The following is an 18,256-nucleotide window of genomic DNA, read 5'->3' on the forward strand; positions in this document are numbered from 1 at the left end:
TTTATCGGGAAATGCACGGACGCCGGACAAGCAGACTGACGTATAAAACTTTTAGATTGGAGGGGGGGGGGGGGGGGGGGGTTACGTTCAAAATCATGTCGTGCTTTAAAAGCCCCTCAAAAGTAACTCGGGTATGTCGAATATCCACCGGCTCGGCCACCTAATAACGTTTCCTTCAAGAGTAACTCGTTTTTGTTTTTTTTCTTACCTGGCAACGAATAAATTTTTAAAGCTAAGTGCGTTTTGTTTGTGATTTTTTTTTTGTGGCAATTTTAGTTTCATCCAACAAGCTACCTCTAAGTAGCGAATTAACAACGTACTTTGTTACATGCTCATGGGATACACCGGCGCGTGGACCAATTTATATTCTTTCGTAATGCGGATAAATACTTGTCAGCGATATTTTTTTAAAGTTTACGTTTGAACTCATGTTTACTACTTAAAATATATATTTCACAAAAAAAGAAAAAAAAGCTGCAAGGACTCAGTAATGCATTATGCGCGTTTCATGCCCACCTTGTGAAGAGCACAAGTGTGACGAGCCCGCTGTTATTATCAATCGGTATATAATTGACGAATCACTAGACTAAGATAAAGACTGACCGGTATCAGCAGAGCGCATGAAGCGCAAAGATTAAAAGTCTCATCTATATCTCGTTGGTTTTATCTGGAAACAATGAGCCGCATTGAGTAACTACCGCTGCAATCTATGGGGTACCGGTAGCAGAAGAGTCTTCACGGAATCAGACTTGGTTCCTCGACTCGGAGCACGATACCAGCTCAAAAAACGATGAAGGCGCTGATTCTGCTCGGTCTTCTGGCCACAGGTGAGCTCCCATAGAACGTGAATTTTATCCCTGCCTTTGATTGAAACGATATATATTTTCCTGCACTCTATGTCTTCTTAAACAAAATTTCAAACTGAAACTTTTTTTTTTTTTGTAAGAAAATGCAGCAAGAAGGTGAAAAAAGTATGCGACCATGTTCTTCTGCCAAAGAACAGTTTGCTATGTGGAGCGCAATTTCGTCTGGTTCTCTTGCAGGGGTTGTGGTGACGTTAGAACGACGCCTAGTCCTGATTGCCTCTGATTGAAGGATAATGGGTAGGCTTCGAAGCAAGCTGCCTCAAGGTCTACTTCTACCACTATCCTTCAATAAGATCCAATCAGGGCTTGGCGTTCTGACGTCACCAGAACCCCTGCAAAAAAAGCAGACGAACTTGCGTTCCGCATTAGTCAACGAGAACTTATGAAGCGCAGGGCGTGAGGGGACCTGCGGGGCATCTCATTTTCGGTCCGCAGCCAATAAGATTGCGGCGTTAGTAAGAACGCCGAAGAACCAATCATGATGCAAGATGCTTGAACGTACTGAACCACACCCTGCCTTTCTCAAACTCTCAGTGACTATTGTAACGAGTGATGTCATATCCCTTTACTCACATCTGTAGCGGTTTCCGAAAAAAATGATACGGCGTAAATTCCGGACTATATATAGTCCGCAGGACATTTTTGCGCGGTGAGAACTATCTATCGCTGCGGACTATACATTTTTTTTGTTTTAATTTTTTTAAGGTTTTTTATTTTGACAGAACGGGGCAGATTTTGGGAATTACAGATAACGTGCGGCATTATGATTTCCGTGTGATATGAGTTTCTTTGTTCCCCAATAAAGCTTGCGCTTCTTAGAAGGTTTACGAGAATTCCTTTACGTGCGGAATATATCCGCCAGGTGCGGCCTGTGCACAGGCCGTATCGTATAGACGCTTTAAACCCGCCAGATTAGAGTCGCCATTGCCGACCTTTCTTTCGTCTTACCGAGATGCCTCCACAATGCCCTATGCTGGAGAGAAGGACGCAGTAGAATCTAAAATGACAATAACCTGTCCTGCTGCGGTAATGATTAAGTGAAGCGAACTGAATAAGAGGTAACAAAAACTGAAGGTCGGATATGACGGCACACGTGCACAGCTGCCTGAACGCGTCTGTACGTACATTGGTTTCATTCCAGTAGTTAGCGCTTGCGCGCATTGTTTTCATTATGTTGCCGTGGTAACCACGCTGGTTGAGACGACATGCCCTGCCATAAGGTGTGTTCGGACGGACAAACGGACGACTTTCTGGGAGTAGGGGGCTTCGTTATAAAGCATTTTGCGATTTAATAATAGTTACACACAACCGCTCGCTTATCGTTGGTTGTGCGACATGGTTTACACAAATACGTTTGGTTGTGCTCAAGTACCGAGTTCTCTTGAACCCCCTAAAACGAGAGAACACTCGCCTAGATTGCGCTGCCCATCTCAGACGATTGGCAGCGCTTGGAATTCCCCTCCCCATTATCAATGCGAGCAGATATGTAGAATGGTGAAGTAATTACTATATGAAAACGCCTCTCGCATTATCAATGCGAGAGGCGTTTTCATAAAGTGTTTAGTTCACCATTCTACATATCTGCTCGCCTCTGCATTATCAATGCGAGCAGATATATAGAATGGTGAAGTAATTACTTTATAACGAAAGGTAACTTTTTGATGGAATATTTTATGAAAAAGACACAAACAAAGAGATTTTTTTTTTTGTGTGGGTGAATTAGTAACGGCAGACCTGGAGTATTTTTCATAGTAGAAACGCTGGCAGTGCGAAGACAGTTTGTCAATATGAAACGAGCTGAGCGGTTTTGAATGAATTCATGAAGAGCAATTAGTGACGGGTGAGCGGGGTCCCACACAGCAGCAGCATATTCTAATTTTGGACGGATTAGGGACCACCGAATATGCAGTATGTAGATACTGTAAAACCCTTTATTCTTGCGGCCCCTATTTTTCGCGAGTAGGTCACATATGACATAATCGCGACCACTAAATTTCGCGAATTCCAGACGCCTGCATTGAAAATCTTCAGGACCGAAATTTTCGCGCGCCCTTAAATTTCGCGAATTCTTCAATTCGTGAAATTCGCGAAAATTGAGGGCTCGCGAACATTAAGGGTTTTACAGTATATGCGGTGATCGAAAGGGTTCTAGGGTTACATAATAACTGACGGCAGTGTGTTAAACGGTTAGAAAGTGAGGCAACGCACCGAACATGGTAAAATGCAAAGGTGTGCATAGCAGCCATTTAGGGCGTATTCAAACTTTTACTGTTTTATATGCGCAGGCCTGGCGGATGACCTTTATGTGCTGACGATGAAAAAAAAGAGAAATCTGATACACCTCGACGCACTTGATGGCTACGTCGTCAGTCCGGGTTATATGAATCAAACGAACTACCCTGCGAATTTCTACGGTTCGGTAGAGTTAATCGTTGATTCGGACTATCAGGTAAGGGTGCCCTTCTGCATTATAGTTTTGCAAGTTTCGTAATGTATGCTGTTCTATGCGCGGCTAAGCCTAATAAGTCATATTGTTTATAAACGTCCCGGGACCCTAAAGCCTAAAGTCTTAATGTTAGGTGTACCGAGTGCGCAATGTGCACATGTATGCATAGGCATTTCCGAATGCGCCAAAGAAAAAGCGTGTACTCAAAAGTAACATTCCGGGGAGAGTATTCAGAAAACTTTGTGGAGAATAAAGGGAAAATAACACCCCCCAATATGTTTGTTTTATTTTTTGCCAGGTGATTCATTGTGTGGTCAAAAGACTACCCAATCAATATTTTGTTACTGTGTCGCGAATATAAAAAAAAAACGCAACTTACGCACTTCTTACGATCAAATCAGCATAGCCGACAGCGTCGCGGTCGCGACGACCAAAGGACGTTTCTTTTTCTACGTGCGCTCCTCACGCGTCCAGACTTCAAGCAGCAAGAAAAAAGTAAAAAGTACTTGAAACACACCACGACGAACAAGAACGCTGGATCCACAAACACCCGGGAAAAGCTCCAACGGCCACGATTCCACCGACAACGACCAAGCGAGCACGGCCGATAGGCCTAGCAAAACACTCCGACTCGGCGACCGTCTGCCCACGACCGGCTGGCCTGCTGAATGGAATATGTCCGCGCAATCCTTGTGAACCGTTCCCGTTTTATACTTTAATCGCTGACCTCAATTTTAGATTAAGAGCTCTTCCACTTGTCATCTCCTTGTTTTCCGAGGCAGCGGTGACTCTCACCGGTAAAAAAAGCGGTGAATCTCCGACAGACGCAGGAAAGGTAAAGCAGCCATCGCTTTGACTAGCAGACGTAAAGCAGACGACGTTAACTGCGCCAACCCGCCGACGCCGTTAAAGAGTGAGGAGTCTCGCCGCACACGAAAGGAGGGGAAAAGTATTTGGGAAGGAACTTGCGGACACTAACCACCCTCACTCTCGATTCTTAGCACGGCAAACAAACCTCGGCGCCTCGGGACACCTCGCCAGTGAGTCTTTTGACTTTCCTCCTTGGTGCGCGTCTGCTAATTGTTAGACAAAAACAACGAACCGCTCGAGTTATTTCGTCTGCCCTCTCTGAAAGGCGCAGTCGAGTTCGCTTGACTTCCGAAAGTCGCAGGAAAGGTAAAACCTACGCAGACGACCTTGCGAGCAGACGACGTTGCAAAGGAGCAGACGACGCTAAGATAGGGGGTCGCGATCAGCCAATCAGGGCTCGGCGTTCTGACGTCACCGCTACTTCCTTTCTCATGCGCAGAAGACGAAAATCAGCCCTCTTGCGAGGCGTATACCCGGCGGTGAAGATGAGCCTTTAACTAAGCGTTGTAGACAATAAAATTAAGTCAATGCTACCACTGCAAGATATCAACATTAGAATAAATTAGGTTACGAAAATTTGCAAGCTGAAACAGCGATTCTCACGAGAAAACTTGCACCCCCCTTTCGAGCGTAGCCCATGTTCATTTACAGTACAGCGGTTAAAATCGGTGCGTGCTCTATTCACGAAATGTTCCGAGCACACTCGAGAGGATCGCATTGGGAAAAGTATTTTTATGTTTACGGACGCAACCAATGCCGCCGGAGGTTTTCGCCATTTGAAAAGCGATGGAGTTTGAAGACATTGCAGCCGCAGTTGCTTGTCGGATACCGTGCACGATATCGATATATCCTCCGATAATATTCTCCGCTTTTGGTTGTTATTCATTCAGCCTGTTACCGAACAGTGATGTCCCGATGACCAGGGGATTATCGTCATTGATTGCTCTAGGTAGGTCTAATTATACCTGGAGTAAAATAAGATAGAGAAAACCGCGAAGAAAACCACCAAACTTGGAGAAACACACGCGTCCAAGACGTTCATCCGGGTCTTTCGTTCGTTTCTAACCACTCAGTGAGGAGAGAAGTGCTGGTAGCCCTTTCGTCCTTTTCTTTCTTTGCCCCTTTTTCAGTAAAACACCCTATAGGTAAACACGCCTTAGCGATTTACGTGTTAGCCTTTAGCCGGCTCACAGATATTTGCTTACCCGGTACGCGTGAGCAATTCGAGGCGAAAATCGAGAGATGGATAAAATGAGCTAAACACACCATTCGGAGGCGCGTTCCAGGCACCATGCATGCGTGCAAATTAAAGGGGTGCGGAAACGAAATTCCAGCGCTCATTTTTTAGCTTTAATGTGCTGCATGTTGCAGCATAGCCTCAAAAATACGCATCTTTCATTGAAAGGCACAAGTAAACTAATTTTAAAACTAATTAAACGATCTTTCAATGTGAATCTGGTGGATGCATATGGAGCCTATTTGGGAGGTAATCTAGCAACGTTGGGGAACTTGCTACGTATAGCAAGTTCCATCGGAGCAGCGCCGCTATTTGGAATTCAACATTTTCCTTCTTAGCTTCCCTCCTTAACTCACAAATCGCGCATTGTACCAAACAGTCCAAGAAAAGGGAAAGGATGGACTTGGACTCTCGTTTGTGTACCCGGACCAGGACCAACCCGGACACAGCCATTCTCACCCTAGAAGATTAGTCCGTCGCTCAAAACTCGTACAAAACTTGCATTCCCCACCTCGTTCAGCCCTAAGCTGACAATGTTGTGGAAGCTCATAACCACGTCAGCCTTCCTACGTCACGAATGCGGGGAATCTATTTTTTTTTTCTGTTTTTGTTTGCGCCGGATATCCCATGACGCATCGCGCTCTCCGTTCGTTTCTCTTCCAGCGCTTGCTCGAGTGCACCGTTTGGAAGGAAAACTATAGCCGGTCGTTAAAAATATAAACGTGCGATTATCATTTATGGTTATTGTCCATCACGCTTGACTCATTTCCAAAAGAAATTTTTATATTTCAGTTTTTTTTCCGTACCCCTGTAAAGCGGCACTGAAAACCACATTTTTTTTTTCACAAACGATTGGACATGATACCCACAGACATCACTCTCAGCAATTGCAGCCTGGGAACCTCGTTTTACCAAGAAAAATTACACAACATAGTTTCAGAAATCTGAATTTGAAGTTCCCGCGCTCCTCCGTGACGTCGATCAAAAGTAAAATAACGTTTTTTTCTTCGTTTTTTTTAGTTTTTTTTTTTTTACATTTGTTGCATGGTTTAGTCGCCAACGAGCTTGTCTTGTTCGCGAGTTTGTGAAGTGAGCTGGTTGAGTGGCCACTAATGGCGAATTCGGGTGGTCAGTCGCCGGCGAGAACGAGCCGGCGGAACCGGCAACCAGAAACGCGCCGGCGGCACACCACGTGACCCTCACCACCCGAACACGAAACGCCAGACGGTGGCAGTTTACTTCGCCCCTTGCCCGCGCGACACCGCTAGTGAGAGCCTGTCGCACCTGTCGCCGCCGTCACTCATGTCCCAACGACTTGGATCGACTTTCGTAGCGGCTGCTAAAGTTACTTCAAATCAGTTTCCTTCTTTCGTTCATTTTTTTTCTCACTGACCTTCTCTCTCATTTCGGAAGTGACGACACCGGATACAGTCTGGCGCCTACTCGCCCGGCCGTTCGGAGCTCGGGCAGAAAAAGCGCCGGAAAGTTGCCGGTGCTTGCCGGAGAACCACCACCCGAACGGTGCGCGCCGGCCGGAAACTGACCACGCGAACACTATTGCCGGTTTTCCGGCAAAATAAGTTGCCGACGATTGACCACGCGAATTCGCCATAAGTGAGACTATGGTCACTGGCTAATTGAGAAATGGGGGACGTGGCGAGTAGCGCCTATCCGATTATCGCTCCTTAGCCAATTAGATTGCGGCAGTATCCGATAAGAAACCCGAAGGTCCAATCACGAAGCAGGACGCTCAGGTCCCAGGGCGCCGCCATCTTGCTCGTTTGGGGTGCGCTTGGGCGCGGCCATAATCTGATTACGACGCCTTTGCAAGGCTTCGTAATATGATTATGACGCGTCCAAGCGCACTCCAACCGTTGAAGATGGCGGAACCCTGAAGCCGTCGGTGACTGTAAACGTTAATAAAAAACGCGCTATTTTTATTATTTATTTATTTATTTATTTATTTATTTTTCGAATGGATTTTGTGGACACAGAGAATCAGGCTTGACTTCGAGGACCTGGACTTGGACGTGAACAGCATGTGCAACAGTGACCGCATCGAGGTCCAGGAGGCACTGAAGGACATCTGGGTCGACGCTCTCAGGCTGTGTTCATCTCAGCGGCCCAGACCGTGGCTGTCCCGCCGAGGCCACGTCAAAATCGTCTTCAGCACCAACGCCATTCAGAACGGACGGGGATTCCGGATTCGTTACCGGGCGACCAATGCGTCAAGTAGGTGTTGTTATAGGCCCTTTTTGAAATTATGCGTAGGTTATACGCGGCCGCCATTAGTTGGTCATACATAAACTGTGAGCATGCATTGGACACGAGCGCTTCGTCAGCGTCCGAACCGACACTTGGATTGAAACGCATTCATGACGAGTGCTGCGTCACTGCTCGACGCGAACTCGGAACCAATCATGGGTTTTACGCCGGAAGCGATGAGACCAACTAATGGCCGCTGCGCATGATCTATGCATCATTTCACAATTTCGGAAAGGGTCAATTTTTGAGAAATATTTATTTATTTATTTATTTTTCCCTCAAGGCCAGAGAGGCATTACAAAGGGGGAGAGCAAAGAAAAATACAAAAAAAAATGGAAAACAAGCCCATAAATAAGTTAAACACACTCAATAAATAAAAGATTAGTAATTGCAGTTTTGAAAAGGTCAGAGTCCGTGATTGTGGCAATTGTCCCGGGAAGGTGGTTCCATTCTCGTGATGTACGAGGGACGAACGATGAATGAAATGTTGTTGTGTTAGAAATTGGAATACCAACCTTGTGATTGTGATCGTTGCGAGAAGAAACGTAAAAAGGACGGGAGATTAATTTGTCGCGCAGGATAGAATTGTGGAAATAAATCTTATGGAATAAAGAAGGGCGAGAAATGCTACGACGAAAGGCTAAAGGCGGCAATGATAGAGTAGCTTTCATGGCAGTCACGCTAGCAGTGTTGTGGTAGTTAGAAAGGATGAAACGAGCTGATCTGTTTTGAATTGCTTCCAATGCAGTGATGAGGGTGACTTGTCCAGGATCCCAGACAGAGGCTGCATATTCCAACCTTGGACGAATTAATGTTTTATAAAGGGTCAACTTTAGTGCAACTGGAGCTAATGAAAAATTTCGTTTAACATAACCTAACATGCGGTTATCGTTAGAGGAAACATACTGAATATGATTCTTTCATGAAAGGTCAGATGTTATGTGCACGCTGAGGTATTTATAAGACGACACCGGCTTCATATAAACCTGATCAAGAAAATAGTTAGGATTGTCAGAAGATTATCGAGATACACGCATAGACTTACATTTGTTAGTGTTAAGGCTCATTGACCATAAATCACACCACTCGATGATAGTGTTAATGTCGGACTGTAGAACACTGGTGCCATGATTATCCATTATGTCACGATAAAGGACACAGTCGTCAGCAAACAGACACATAGACGAGGAGATGTTAATTGGGAGATCGTTAATATAAATTAAAAATAGCAATGGCCCTAGAACAGATTCCCGAGGAACCCCGGAAGTAACAGATACAAGAGATGAGTTACTATTATTGACAGTAACAAATTGCGAGCGATCAGACAGAAAAGATTGAATCCATGCAAGTATGTTAGGATCTAAGTTAAGCTTGGAAAGTTTCAGAATCAGAAGTTTATGAGACACTTTATCGAACGCTTTTGCAAAGTCTAGGAAAATGCAGTCTGCCTGGGATTCTCGATCTAAAATGCAATGGAGGTCATGGGTGAAAGAGAGAAGCTGAGTTTCACATGAAAATGTTTTTCCAAATCCATGCTGGGAAGGGCTGAAAAAATTGTTAGACTCTAAAAAGTTGACAATGTGGGAGAAGATGACATGCTCAAGTAGTTTGCAAGGTATGCTGGTTATTGAGATTGGGCGGTAATTATGAGCAGAATGCTTGTTACCAGCTTTGAGTATAGGTACCACCTTCCCCATCTTCCAGTCGAGAGGAAGAACGGCATCTTTGATTGACTGTTCGAACAACATAGTTAATATTATGGATGAGTAAAATTTAGTATTTTTGAGGAATTTTGAATTGATACCATTCACTCCTGTTGAGGAGGACAATCTGAGATTTTCTATAATTGAAATCACTCCAACGTAATCAAGAGGAATCGAATTCATCGGCAGGTAATCAGTGCTAACCAGCAGTGGGGTATCAAGGCGTCTATCACTTAAAAAAGAATCAATGAAAACGCGATTAAATACATTTGCGCAGACTTCGCTAGGCATACTTTCACCACTTGAAGTGATTGAAGAATGGGATTTTTTGTTCATAATGTTCCAAAATTGTTTAGGGTTATTTATCAACATTGCTGGTAAGCTGCGTGTGAAAAAATCTAATTTGGCGTCTTAAATTGCTCTTTTATACACTTCAGCAGCAGTGCGATAACTCGACCAGTGACGTTCACATGTGCTGAATTTTGCAGCGCGAAATAAACGCTTTTTCTTTTTGGAGAGGCGTTTTAGGGCCCTAGTAAACCAGGGTGACTGAGTTTTCAAAGGCTGTTCTGAGTGGAATATGCTGATTGATAAGCATGTGTACTTTGGTCTTGTAAAGTTGCCAATTTTCTTCTACTGACCGGCTCGAGAAACCTGCTAAAAACACGTCAAAGAAAGCTTCGAGGTCATGATTAATTTTGATGAAGTCAGCTTTAGCATAATTACGAATTTGCTTTGTGGGAGTTGATGGCTTAGGCACTGCTCCTTTAACATCAAAATGCAATATGGAATGATCACTAAGTCCTGCGAGGTGTATTATCGGGGAAACAATATCAGGATGAGTTGTTAGAACAAGATCCAAGACATTTGCTATCAATGGGGTCACTCGCGTGGGTTTCGTGACTAGCTGAGTTAAATTAAAATCTAGACACAGGGAGACAAAGTCTTTGCATTCAGAAGATAAAGTCGTTGCAACTATAGATTCAGACCAAACAATAGAAGGATAATTAAAGTCACCGAAAAGAAAAATAGGTGAACTGGGACAACGCACCTTAATGTCATTTAATGAATCATGCAAGGCTTTAGCAAATGATGACGCGTAGGAGGGTGGTCGATAGCGCATCCCTATTATCCACTTTTGATGGTTGTTACCAACGCACACACAAAGAATTTCTAAATTACAAATCGTGTCTATGCAGAAAGAACTCATGTAAGCTGCTACTGCAATTAACACTCCACCACCGCTCTTACCTACTCTGTCATTCCTGTAAATATTATACTTTTTATTCGCGTGAAAAATATCATCATTACGCACCTTCCCGTTTAACCAAGTTTCCGTTAAAACAATTACATGAGCATGAACATGAAGGGAAAAGTGGACGGACCGATTGTTCCCCTCAACTGAGTAGAATGTTACAAGGCCACTAAAAGGCAACAGCAGATCGTTATTTGGTTGCCTTAAAGATGGACAATGATGTCTTCGCCTAAAAATAATTTGGAGTCAATCTTATCAAGTTTTCTAATGGCGGATTCCACGGCCGTTTTGGAGCGCATCAGAGTCGACTTTTCTGGAGCACGCCTATTTCACTGAGTCATCGGGATCAAGACGGACGTGGTTCCACTCGTCCTTTTGGATCAGCTCCCACTCCAGATCTCGATCCGGATCCGAAAAAATTCACCCCGCCGATTTCGGCGTATTCGACCAGAAGCCATGACCTGGTCAGCTCTCGGTGCGCAAACGCAACTTCCTTTCTCGCCGGGCGCCGGTGCAACTCGCTTCGCCTCGGAAGAATTCGTAATGGCCGCTCGCGAAGTACCGCCCGCTTTACTGCTGCTGCTGCTTGATGACACTTCGTCGTCAAGCTGCTCAAGCAGCTCCTCCAGCAGCAGCGGCTCGAGTAGCAGCGACGACGAGGATTGCTCGCAATGTCCCGCATGAATTCGACTGTCTTATCCGATTTCCGCAGAAGAGGCTGAAAATCGAGACGTATACTTGGACACCGTTTACGAGTTTTCCGATTGAAGAGGCAAGTAAACTTACGCTGACACACATCGCCGATCGACACGCATCTTTTACATCATGATTAGCTTTGTGCGTTGAACATGTGTTGTTGGCGCTGCGATTGCGAAAACACGTGCTTCAAGATCCAGGGCCACGGGAAGGGGGATATACCCGGGAAGGTGAATGACGGGAAGGCATCCGCCGATCTTGGAGGAGTAGTCATGTTCCACATGGGATCCGGAGGCGGAGCGACTCTGTTCGGATGGCGTGCTCCATCTCGGATCTGGTCTACTGATCCCGGCGCGCTCTAAAGCGACCTTTGGAATTCGCCATAACATCCTTGCAAACAATGACAGTCTACGCTGGTTGTGGCTTATTACGTTCACGTTCTTATATGGAGAGAAAGCCGTCTGCTTCTTGAGCAGGAGTTGCGGTGACGTCAGAACGACGCCACCGCAACTCGACTAACACCGACTATATTGTTTTGATTTGCCATTCGTCTTTTATATAATTACCTTACACTCGCCACCGCAGTACTTGGGGAATCAGGAGACGCGTGCGCTGTACCGTGGTTGTAGTCCGAAGCACCGTAGGCCCGCTCTCGGCAAAATCATTTGTGATACACACTGTAGAGAAAAGTATGACTTTCAATGTGGCCTTCGTATATTTCCGGTGGTGCAGCTGTCTGCAACAGCGAAGACATGTTCCAGTGCAAAAATCGGGACTGTATCCCGCCCACACGCGTTTGCAACGGAATCTACGATTGCAGCGATGCATCGGACGAAAAGTTCTGCGAAGATATTGGTAAGCCTCTGCCAATTACAGCCTTTTTTACCACAATATACATAACATGTTTGCTCTATGAAATGTACAAAAAAAAAACGGTTCTTGGCGTGAGTGTTGTGTTTGCACCCCTGCTTTGTCGGTAAAACTACTGGACCTGTTTGTGTTTGCCTTTCAATATATATGGGACAAATGCACCAGTGCAGGAGCACTCGCTCGCGGCGTACATATGTTTTGCGCACATGCACGACAAAGGTTGTCGACACTTGTAAGAAACGCGAAGCGTTAACTTTGTCCGGTGGCATCATATGTCAAGACATGGGCTCGTGCCCAGTATGCGGGGCTGATCGCTTAGAGGACAAGAAGCGCCGGGGCATCTCTTTATGACGCCCGGCTTCCAGGCTTCAGAACGCGCTCCTGGCCTGCAGTCAAACTTTAGCGGCGCCTCCACGCGCTAATGGCTGGTTTACACACTTGCGTTTGATCGCATGCGCTCTCCAGCCTCGTGCTCGCTTGTGAGGCGGCCCTGGCATTGCATTTTACAGAGTAGAGGTTTTGAAGTATTGGCGAGATCAAATGTGCATACAATCTACGGTAAATTGTGATTTGCCAAAGTTCTTCAAGTTTTATGATAAAGGTGATGCGCTGTATTCTGTATACGGCAATCTCAAATGGTCCGGGACTGCAGTGTGCGCTCTCGTCGTAAGATATCACAAGGCTGCACAGCACACTCGGTTGTAACCAATCCTAGGTGTAGACGGCGAAGTGCTATCGAGAGTAGGAAGATCGCGCTGGAGGCGGGGCGACTGAAAGACCTCAGTGCGATGCTCACCCCGTCAGTGACTTACGGACAGAGGAACCACCGTCTGACAAAACGTCTCGTCGTCGATACTTCAACGTTTACCGTTGGTTGGACGTGATTTGCTCAGCGGACTCATGCACGTTTTTTTTTTTTTTTTTTTTTTTGTATCGTCATGGCACTCGACGTTACAAGGTCACTTGACGTCACGGGAAACCGTGACGTTTAGCAGATATGTGTTTCCGAAAACTTTAACGGGGAAACGCTCGGTGCACATTCCCTCCACGATGTCAGGGCGTTCGAAATACAGGCCATGCCTTTCTCATACCCTCAGTGCAAGCTTATCTTCAGCAGAGTGTTTAGCAGAGCGTGCAAGGCCTCGGCTATCGCCGCAGTTCATCTCCGAGCCACAGCGCAGATGAACTGCAGACGGCTTGGAACCGGGATTATTTTCGCAGGGCCGCAAGCAAAAAGAAGGCTTCGCCGAGCCAAATGCGGCGCGCCATTGATCGCGCCCGTGACGTCCGAAGAGGACCGCGTCGTCGGAGGCCAGGAGGCTGTCCCTCACAGCTGGCCCTGGCAGGTGAGCCTCCAGCATCCACAGTTTCACGTCCTTGGCCACTTCTGCGGCGGAAGCCTCATCAACAACAGCTGGGTTCTCACTGCGGCCCACTGCGTCAAAAAGTGAGTCGTTCAGTCTCCCGATTATTGATTCGTTTTTTTTTTTGTTTTTTTTTTTTAACGCGTTATTAGTGTTAGCATTAGTGCCCTGGTACATGCGCTGACCTCAAAAACGTTTGGAGAACATGTCATGGCCTCCTAATCGGCTCATAATGGCATATCCTCGCCGCGTGACGTTGCTGGAACCAATTTAAAGAGCCAATTACGGGAAAGCCAATCTCCGTGAGTCCAGGAGCTAACTAAAATGGAAGAAGACGACGCCGAGTACCGGCGAGTGACTGTACCAGCGTGTGTTTTCGAAGCGATCTAGCTTTCCATGGGACTGGACAAAAGCTGCCATTGCGATAAAAAAGACCCGTAATCAAATAAACATATGTAAAGCCAGACCGCACGCCACTGTTCCCACTATAATTATACAGGCGCATGCTTGTTCCGCTTTCATTTACAAACTTCCAATCAAATTAATTCGTACATAGGTTATGTGAGACCGCAATCGGTGACCAATATTTTGTTCAGTTGCGAAGCGATGTGCACCGACATGAGCATTGACCACCGTATGTGAGCCAATTCATCGCGGTCGCGCATAGTGAGATCGTCTAACAGCTCACGGAATCTTCAACAGACAAAATGCGCAAGTCCATTTTTTGATCGTACCCCGTCTTGGACTTGGCCTTAAAGTTATGAACCAGCTTGTCTACGATTTTAAAATAACAAAGTTGTTGTGGTAATTAAATGGTTAATGTATTTTGAGGTGCGGCAGCTGGAACTATAATCGGTGACAGGTCAAGAACGAAGTGGAAGATCCTCCCACCCATTTCCACTTCAGCGGAGCGAACGGTGGAGAGGAGGTCGCTTCCTCTCCAGTGTTCGCACTACTAAAGTGGAAAGAGGTGCAAGAAGCTTGTACTTCGTTCTTGACCTGTCACCGACTATACATGCAAACGCTTTTCGAATGAATGAACTTTCAGGATCGTGTCGGCTTTGCAGCAGCAACAAATGCGGTCTTCATTATTTCTTCCGGCGCTGGTTTCCTCGTTATTACTTAATTTGCACAAGGCATACTGCGGTGCTTATTTACCCTTGATACACTGATTAGGAGAATAGCCGCTCGGTAGTTAATCAGCGATTGTTCGTAAACCGGGCAATGCTAGCCAGTTTTCGTAAACTGGGAAATATTAAGCTGGCTTGCCATCAAACTTGGAGTTATGAGGCCGATGTGGCACAAATAATTTTACCACACTTTCCACTTTAAAAGAAAAGCCCGTGCGTCTACTTTCCCGCACAACAATCGGAGAGCCAATCCCCGCAACTTACAGAGGCAGCTCAGCAAACGACGATGTCGAAACATATGCTTAGACCAAGAAATGCAGTCTGAGTTGTGACATTAGGCAATGCAAAACGTCACGTTTGCGTTGCTTAATGTCACAACTTAGACTACGTTTTGAAGAACTGGAAGTGTCAGTTGTATGAACACATACTAGTGAAGTGCCTAATGTATAGGTAAGCTGTACATTTTAGCAAGCTGGGAGAAGCTTACATTAAAAAACTAAGTAGCGAAAAAAGGCAGTTATAGCTGTTCCCTCATTTGTTAGAAAGGTGGTACTTCTACTATTACAATTCCTTTTGTGTATATTTTGACGTCTAGACATAGTTCATTTTCTTTTTCTCAATCACTTTAGCTTATATGCAGAAATTGCAAACGGTGTGTCTCCTTGGCAGGCGAATCAACACGACGCGCTTGTGAGACCCACCAAAAACAAAACCACTGCAAACGAAAGATGGCTTACGTGCAAAATAGGGCGGATAGAGAAAAGTAGGCTGCCTTCATGTGCGCTTTGCTTAGGGTGGTGGCATCTCGCCATTTTGTCCCACACGTTTATTTTTCTTTTAGGGGCGAAGCTCCTTAATAAGGGGTATTCACACGAGGGAGAAATCCCGGGGATTTCTTCCTGGCACGCGAGCATCACGAGACGAAAACGCGAGGCTTTTGCACATCGCAAAGCCTGACGTTTTCGTCGTGGGATGCGCGTGCCGGGGAGAAATCCCTGGGATTTCTTCCTCGTGTGAATACCCCTTTAAGGGGTATTCACACGAGGGAGAAATCCCGGGGATTTCTCCCCGGCACGCGCATCCCACGACGAAAACGTCTGGCTTTGCGATGTGCAAAGGCCTCGCGTTTTCATCTCGTGATACGCGCGTGTCGGGGAGAAATCCCCGGGATTTCTCCCTCGTGTGAATACTCCTTTAGGGGCTAGCCATGTCCGTATGTTCGTCCGATGTCCGGCGTCGGGTGCTCGTGCTCACGAGCACGTGAGAACGTGCTCCCATGCTCGTGTAGGGCAAAAAAAAAAACAAAAAAAAACCGCATCTCCACGTGGTGAATGATGTTGATTGGGGCGAAGCTCTGGTGGTGCTTGTCTGCGTAGACGGTGAGCCGCAGCATGCCGAGCCTTCCGTTCGTTTTCATCCATGTCAGAAAGAGAATGTGTGGTATGGAACGTAGTTATATAAAAGTATTTGAGCATTTTACCGCAGCGTGACATGGATGAAAACGAACGAAAGGCTCGGCATGCTGCGGCTCAGCGTCTACGCAGACAAGCACCACCAGAGCTTCGCCCCAATCAACATCATTCACCACATGCGGTTTTTTTGTTGTTGTTTTTTTTTGTTCAGACCATCGATGTGTTTTCGTTGGTCTTGAAAGTAGCGTCATATGCTCCAGTGCACGAGGCTCGGGCGTGTCTCGAGCGGCCCTTAGAAGCAAATGGCGGCGCAGCACAGAAGTGAGCGGTAAAGCCCCTTTATGTTTTAAAAGTAGCACAAGGTGCGTCAGTGCACGAGGCACTGCAACGTGCAGCCCTTGCGAGTATCATGGGGGCACATCACAGCACTGGGCTAGTTTTCAGGCGCCATGTTCTTTCCGGAAATGGCGCGCGGCACGTGTCTCGAGCATTTCCACAACAATGAATGGCGCCACTTTTCCCAGGATAGAGGGGCTTTAATGAGCGGCCCTTGGAAGCGAATGGCGGTGGAGCACGCACTCGTGGCACGTGTCTTGTGCGTTTCCAATTCATTGATTGGTTGATTAATTGGCCGATTCACTGGTTGATTGATTCATACGTCTATAGAAGGGGCGAAAGGGGGGAGGAGTAGGGAAGTTTATTCAGTGGCGGCAAGGTCTGGAGGACGGTCTGGCAGTGTTAGATGTGGGTAATTAATGGAACGCAAAATCTCGAACTCTGTATAATTGTATTCGTCAAAGCACGAGCAGTCAGGCTTTCAAAAACTGCTTGACTAGATAATCAACTTCGTGCAAGGGCTCATACGCGATGGTTCTTAAGCTGTGTTCGATGTTCTAGCAAGCTTCCGAGAGATGTGACAGTCAAGTTGGGCCTGCACGACATGATGGAGGAGGACAACGTCGTCACCAGGAGGGTTAAGACCATCGTCAAGCACCCGGTAAGCTGGGAATGCTCACAAATAGCGAGAGCTAATACTCAGATCCTCACCCTGACAGACTTATAGAACACAAACATTTCTTGGACGGGCTTCTCTCCACCACTCAAGGATGTAACGAAAAATACCGAAACGAAAGCCTTCCGCCGCCAAGATTCGTACGATCCTCTATAATATATACTAGTCTAGCGGCGAGGCTTTTTATGTAGTTTTGTGTTGGAGATTAGCAGCTTGGCATGTATAAAATTTAGATAGAGCATGTGTCCAATCAGTGTCACCCTTGGTAGTGCATAGTGTTCTAAGATCACAGTTTCAAAAGTGCAGGGCCTTATATGGAGGTAAACCTTGAGGTGTGCAGCAGGTTTCACCACCCCGTTTGGCGCGGAATACACCCCCATCAAGTCAGCAAGCTTTAAAATAAGTAGAAGAACGTGATTACAACCACAGTGGAAGTGAGGCTTCTTGCTCATTCGCCCCCCCCCCCCCCCTTTATGTGCTTGGGTTACGTTGCACTAAAGTCACGTTGCACTACATAGGCCGTCTTACGTTGAACCCCATATAAATTTAAACTAAATAAAGAAACAGGAAGTCCACTTTACTTCTGTCGGTTTTATATTTTCTCAGTATATCGGCGTATGAGCAACGGAACTTCCATTGTCTTCCTCCTCCTCAAACCTGCTTGATTTTTTTTTTTTTAGAAATACTGGGGTCTCAACATGAACAACGATATTGCTCTGCTGCAACTTGACATGCCGGTTAATCACTCCGTCACCGTGAGGCCAGTCTGTCTACCAGAGAAGGACGAGGCTGTACCCTTGGGCAGCACCTGCTTCAGCACCGGATGGGGCGAGACAAGAGGTCAGATACACTTTGCAAATCTTGTTAAACTGTCAAATGTTTCCTTTTTTTAGCGTTAAAGCAACGCTTCTAAGCCACGTAAATCACCGGTCTAATACGAGCATGCACCACGTTACGTTAATCTTATCGTTGTATCCCATCAGTTTTACAACTAATAGAAATATCTTATTCAGTCAATGCAACAAAACAAATTAAATGCTACTTTATAGCATTATTTATTTGTATCAGTTCACAGTTCTTTGTAACTTTATCAAGCACATACTCAAAGTTGTCGTTATTCCGAACTGAAG

General features: G+C 45.9%; 1 protein-coding gene across 1 annotated transcript in view; it reads left to right on the forward strand.

Moving 5' to 3' along the window:
* Positions 1-674: 674 nt before the first annotated feature.
* Positions 675-18,256, forward strand: part of LOC8023370 (chymotrypsin B) — a 29,090-nt gene continuing 11,508 nt past the window's right edge. Inside the window, exons 1-7 of the mRNA XM_040207758.3 lie at positions 675-827; positions 3,152-3,315; positions 7,414-7,651; positions 12,071-12,193; positions 13,430-13,655; positions 17,012-17,111; positions 17,807-17,966. Of these exons, the coding sequence (XP_040063692.1) occupies positions 791-827; positions 3,152-3,315; positions 7,414-7,651; positions 12,071-12,193; positions 13,430-13,655; positions 17,012-17,111; positions 17,807-17,966 (1,048 nt within the window). The 5' untranslated portion in view covers positions 675-790. The remainder of the gene's footprint in view (positions 828-3,151; positions 3,316-7,413; positions 7,652-12,070; positions 12,194-13,429; positions 13,656-17,011; positions 17,112-17,806; positions 17,967-18,256) is intronic.

This window comes from Ixodes scapularis, unplaced genomic scaffold (assembly GCF_016920785.2).
Source record: "Ixodes scapularis isolate PalLabHiFi unplaced genomic scaffold, ASM1692078v2 PGA_scaffold1__304_contigs__length_218370807, whole genome shotgun sequence".
In the NCBI taxonomy this organism is placed as follows: domain Eukaryota; kingdom Metazoa; phylum Arthropoda; class Arachnida; order Ixodida; family Ixodidae; genus Ixodes; species Ixodes scapularis.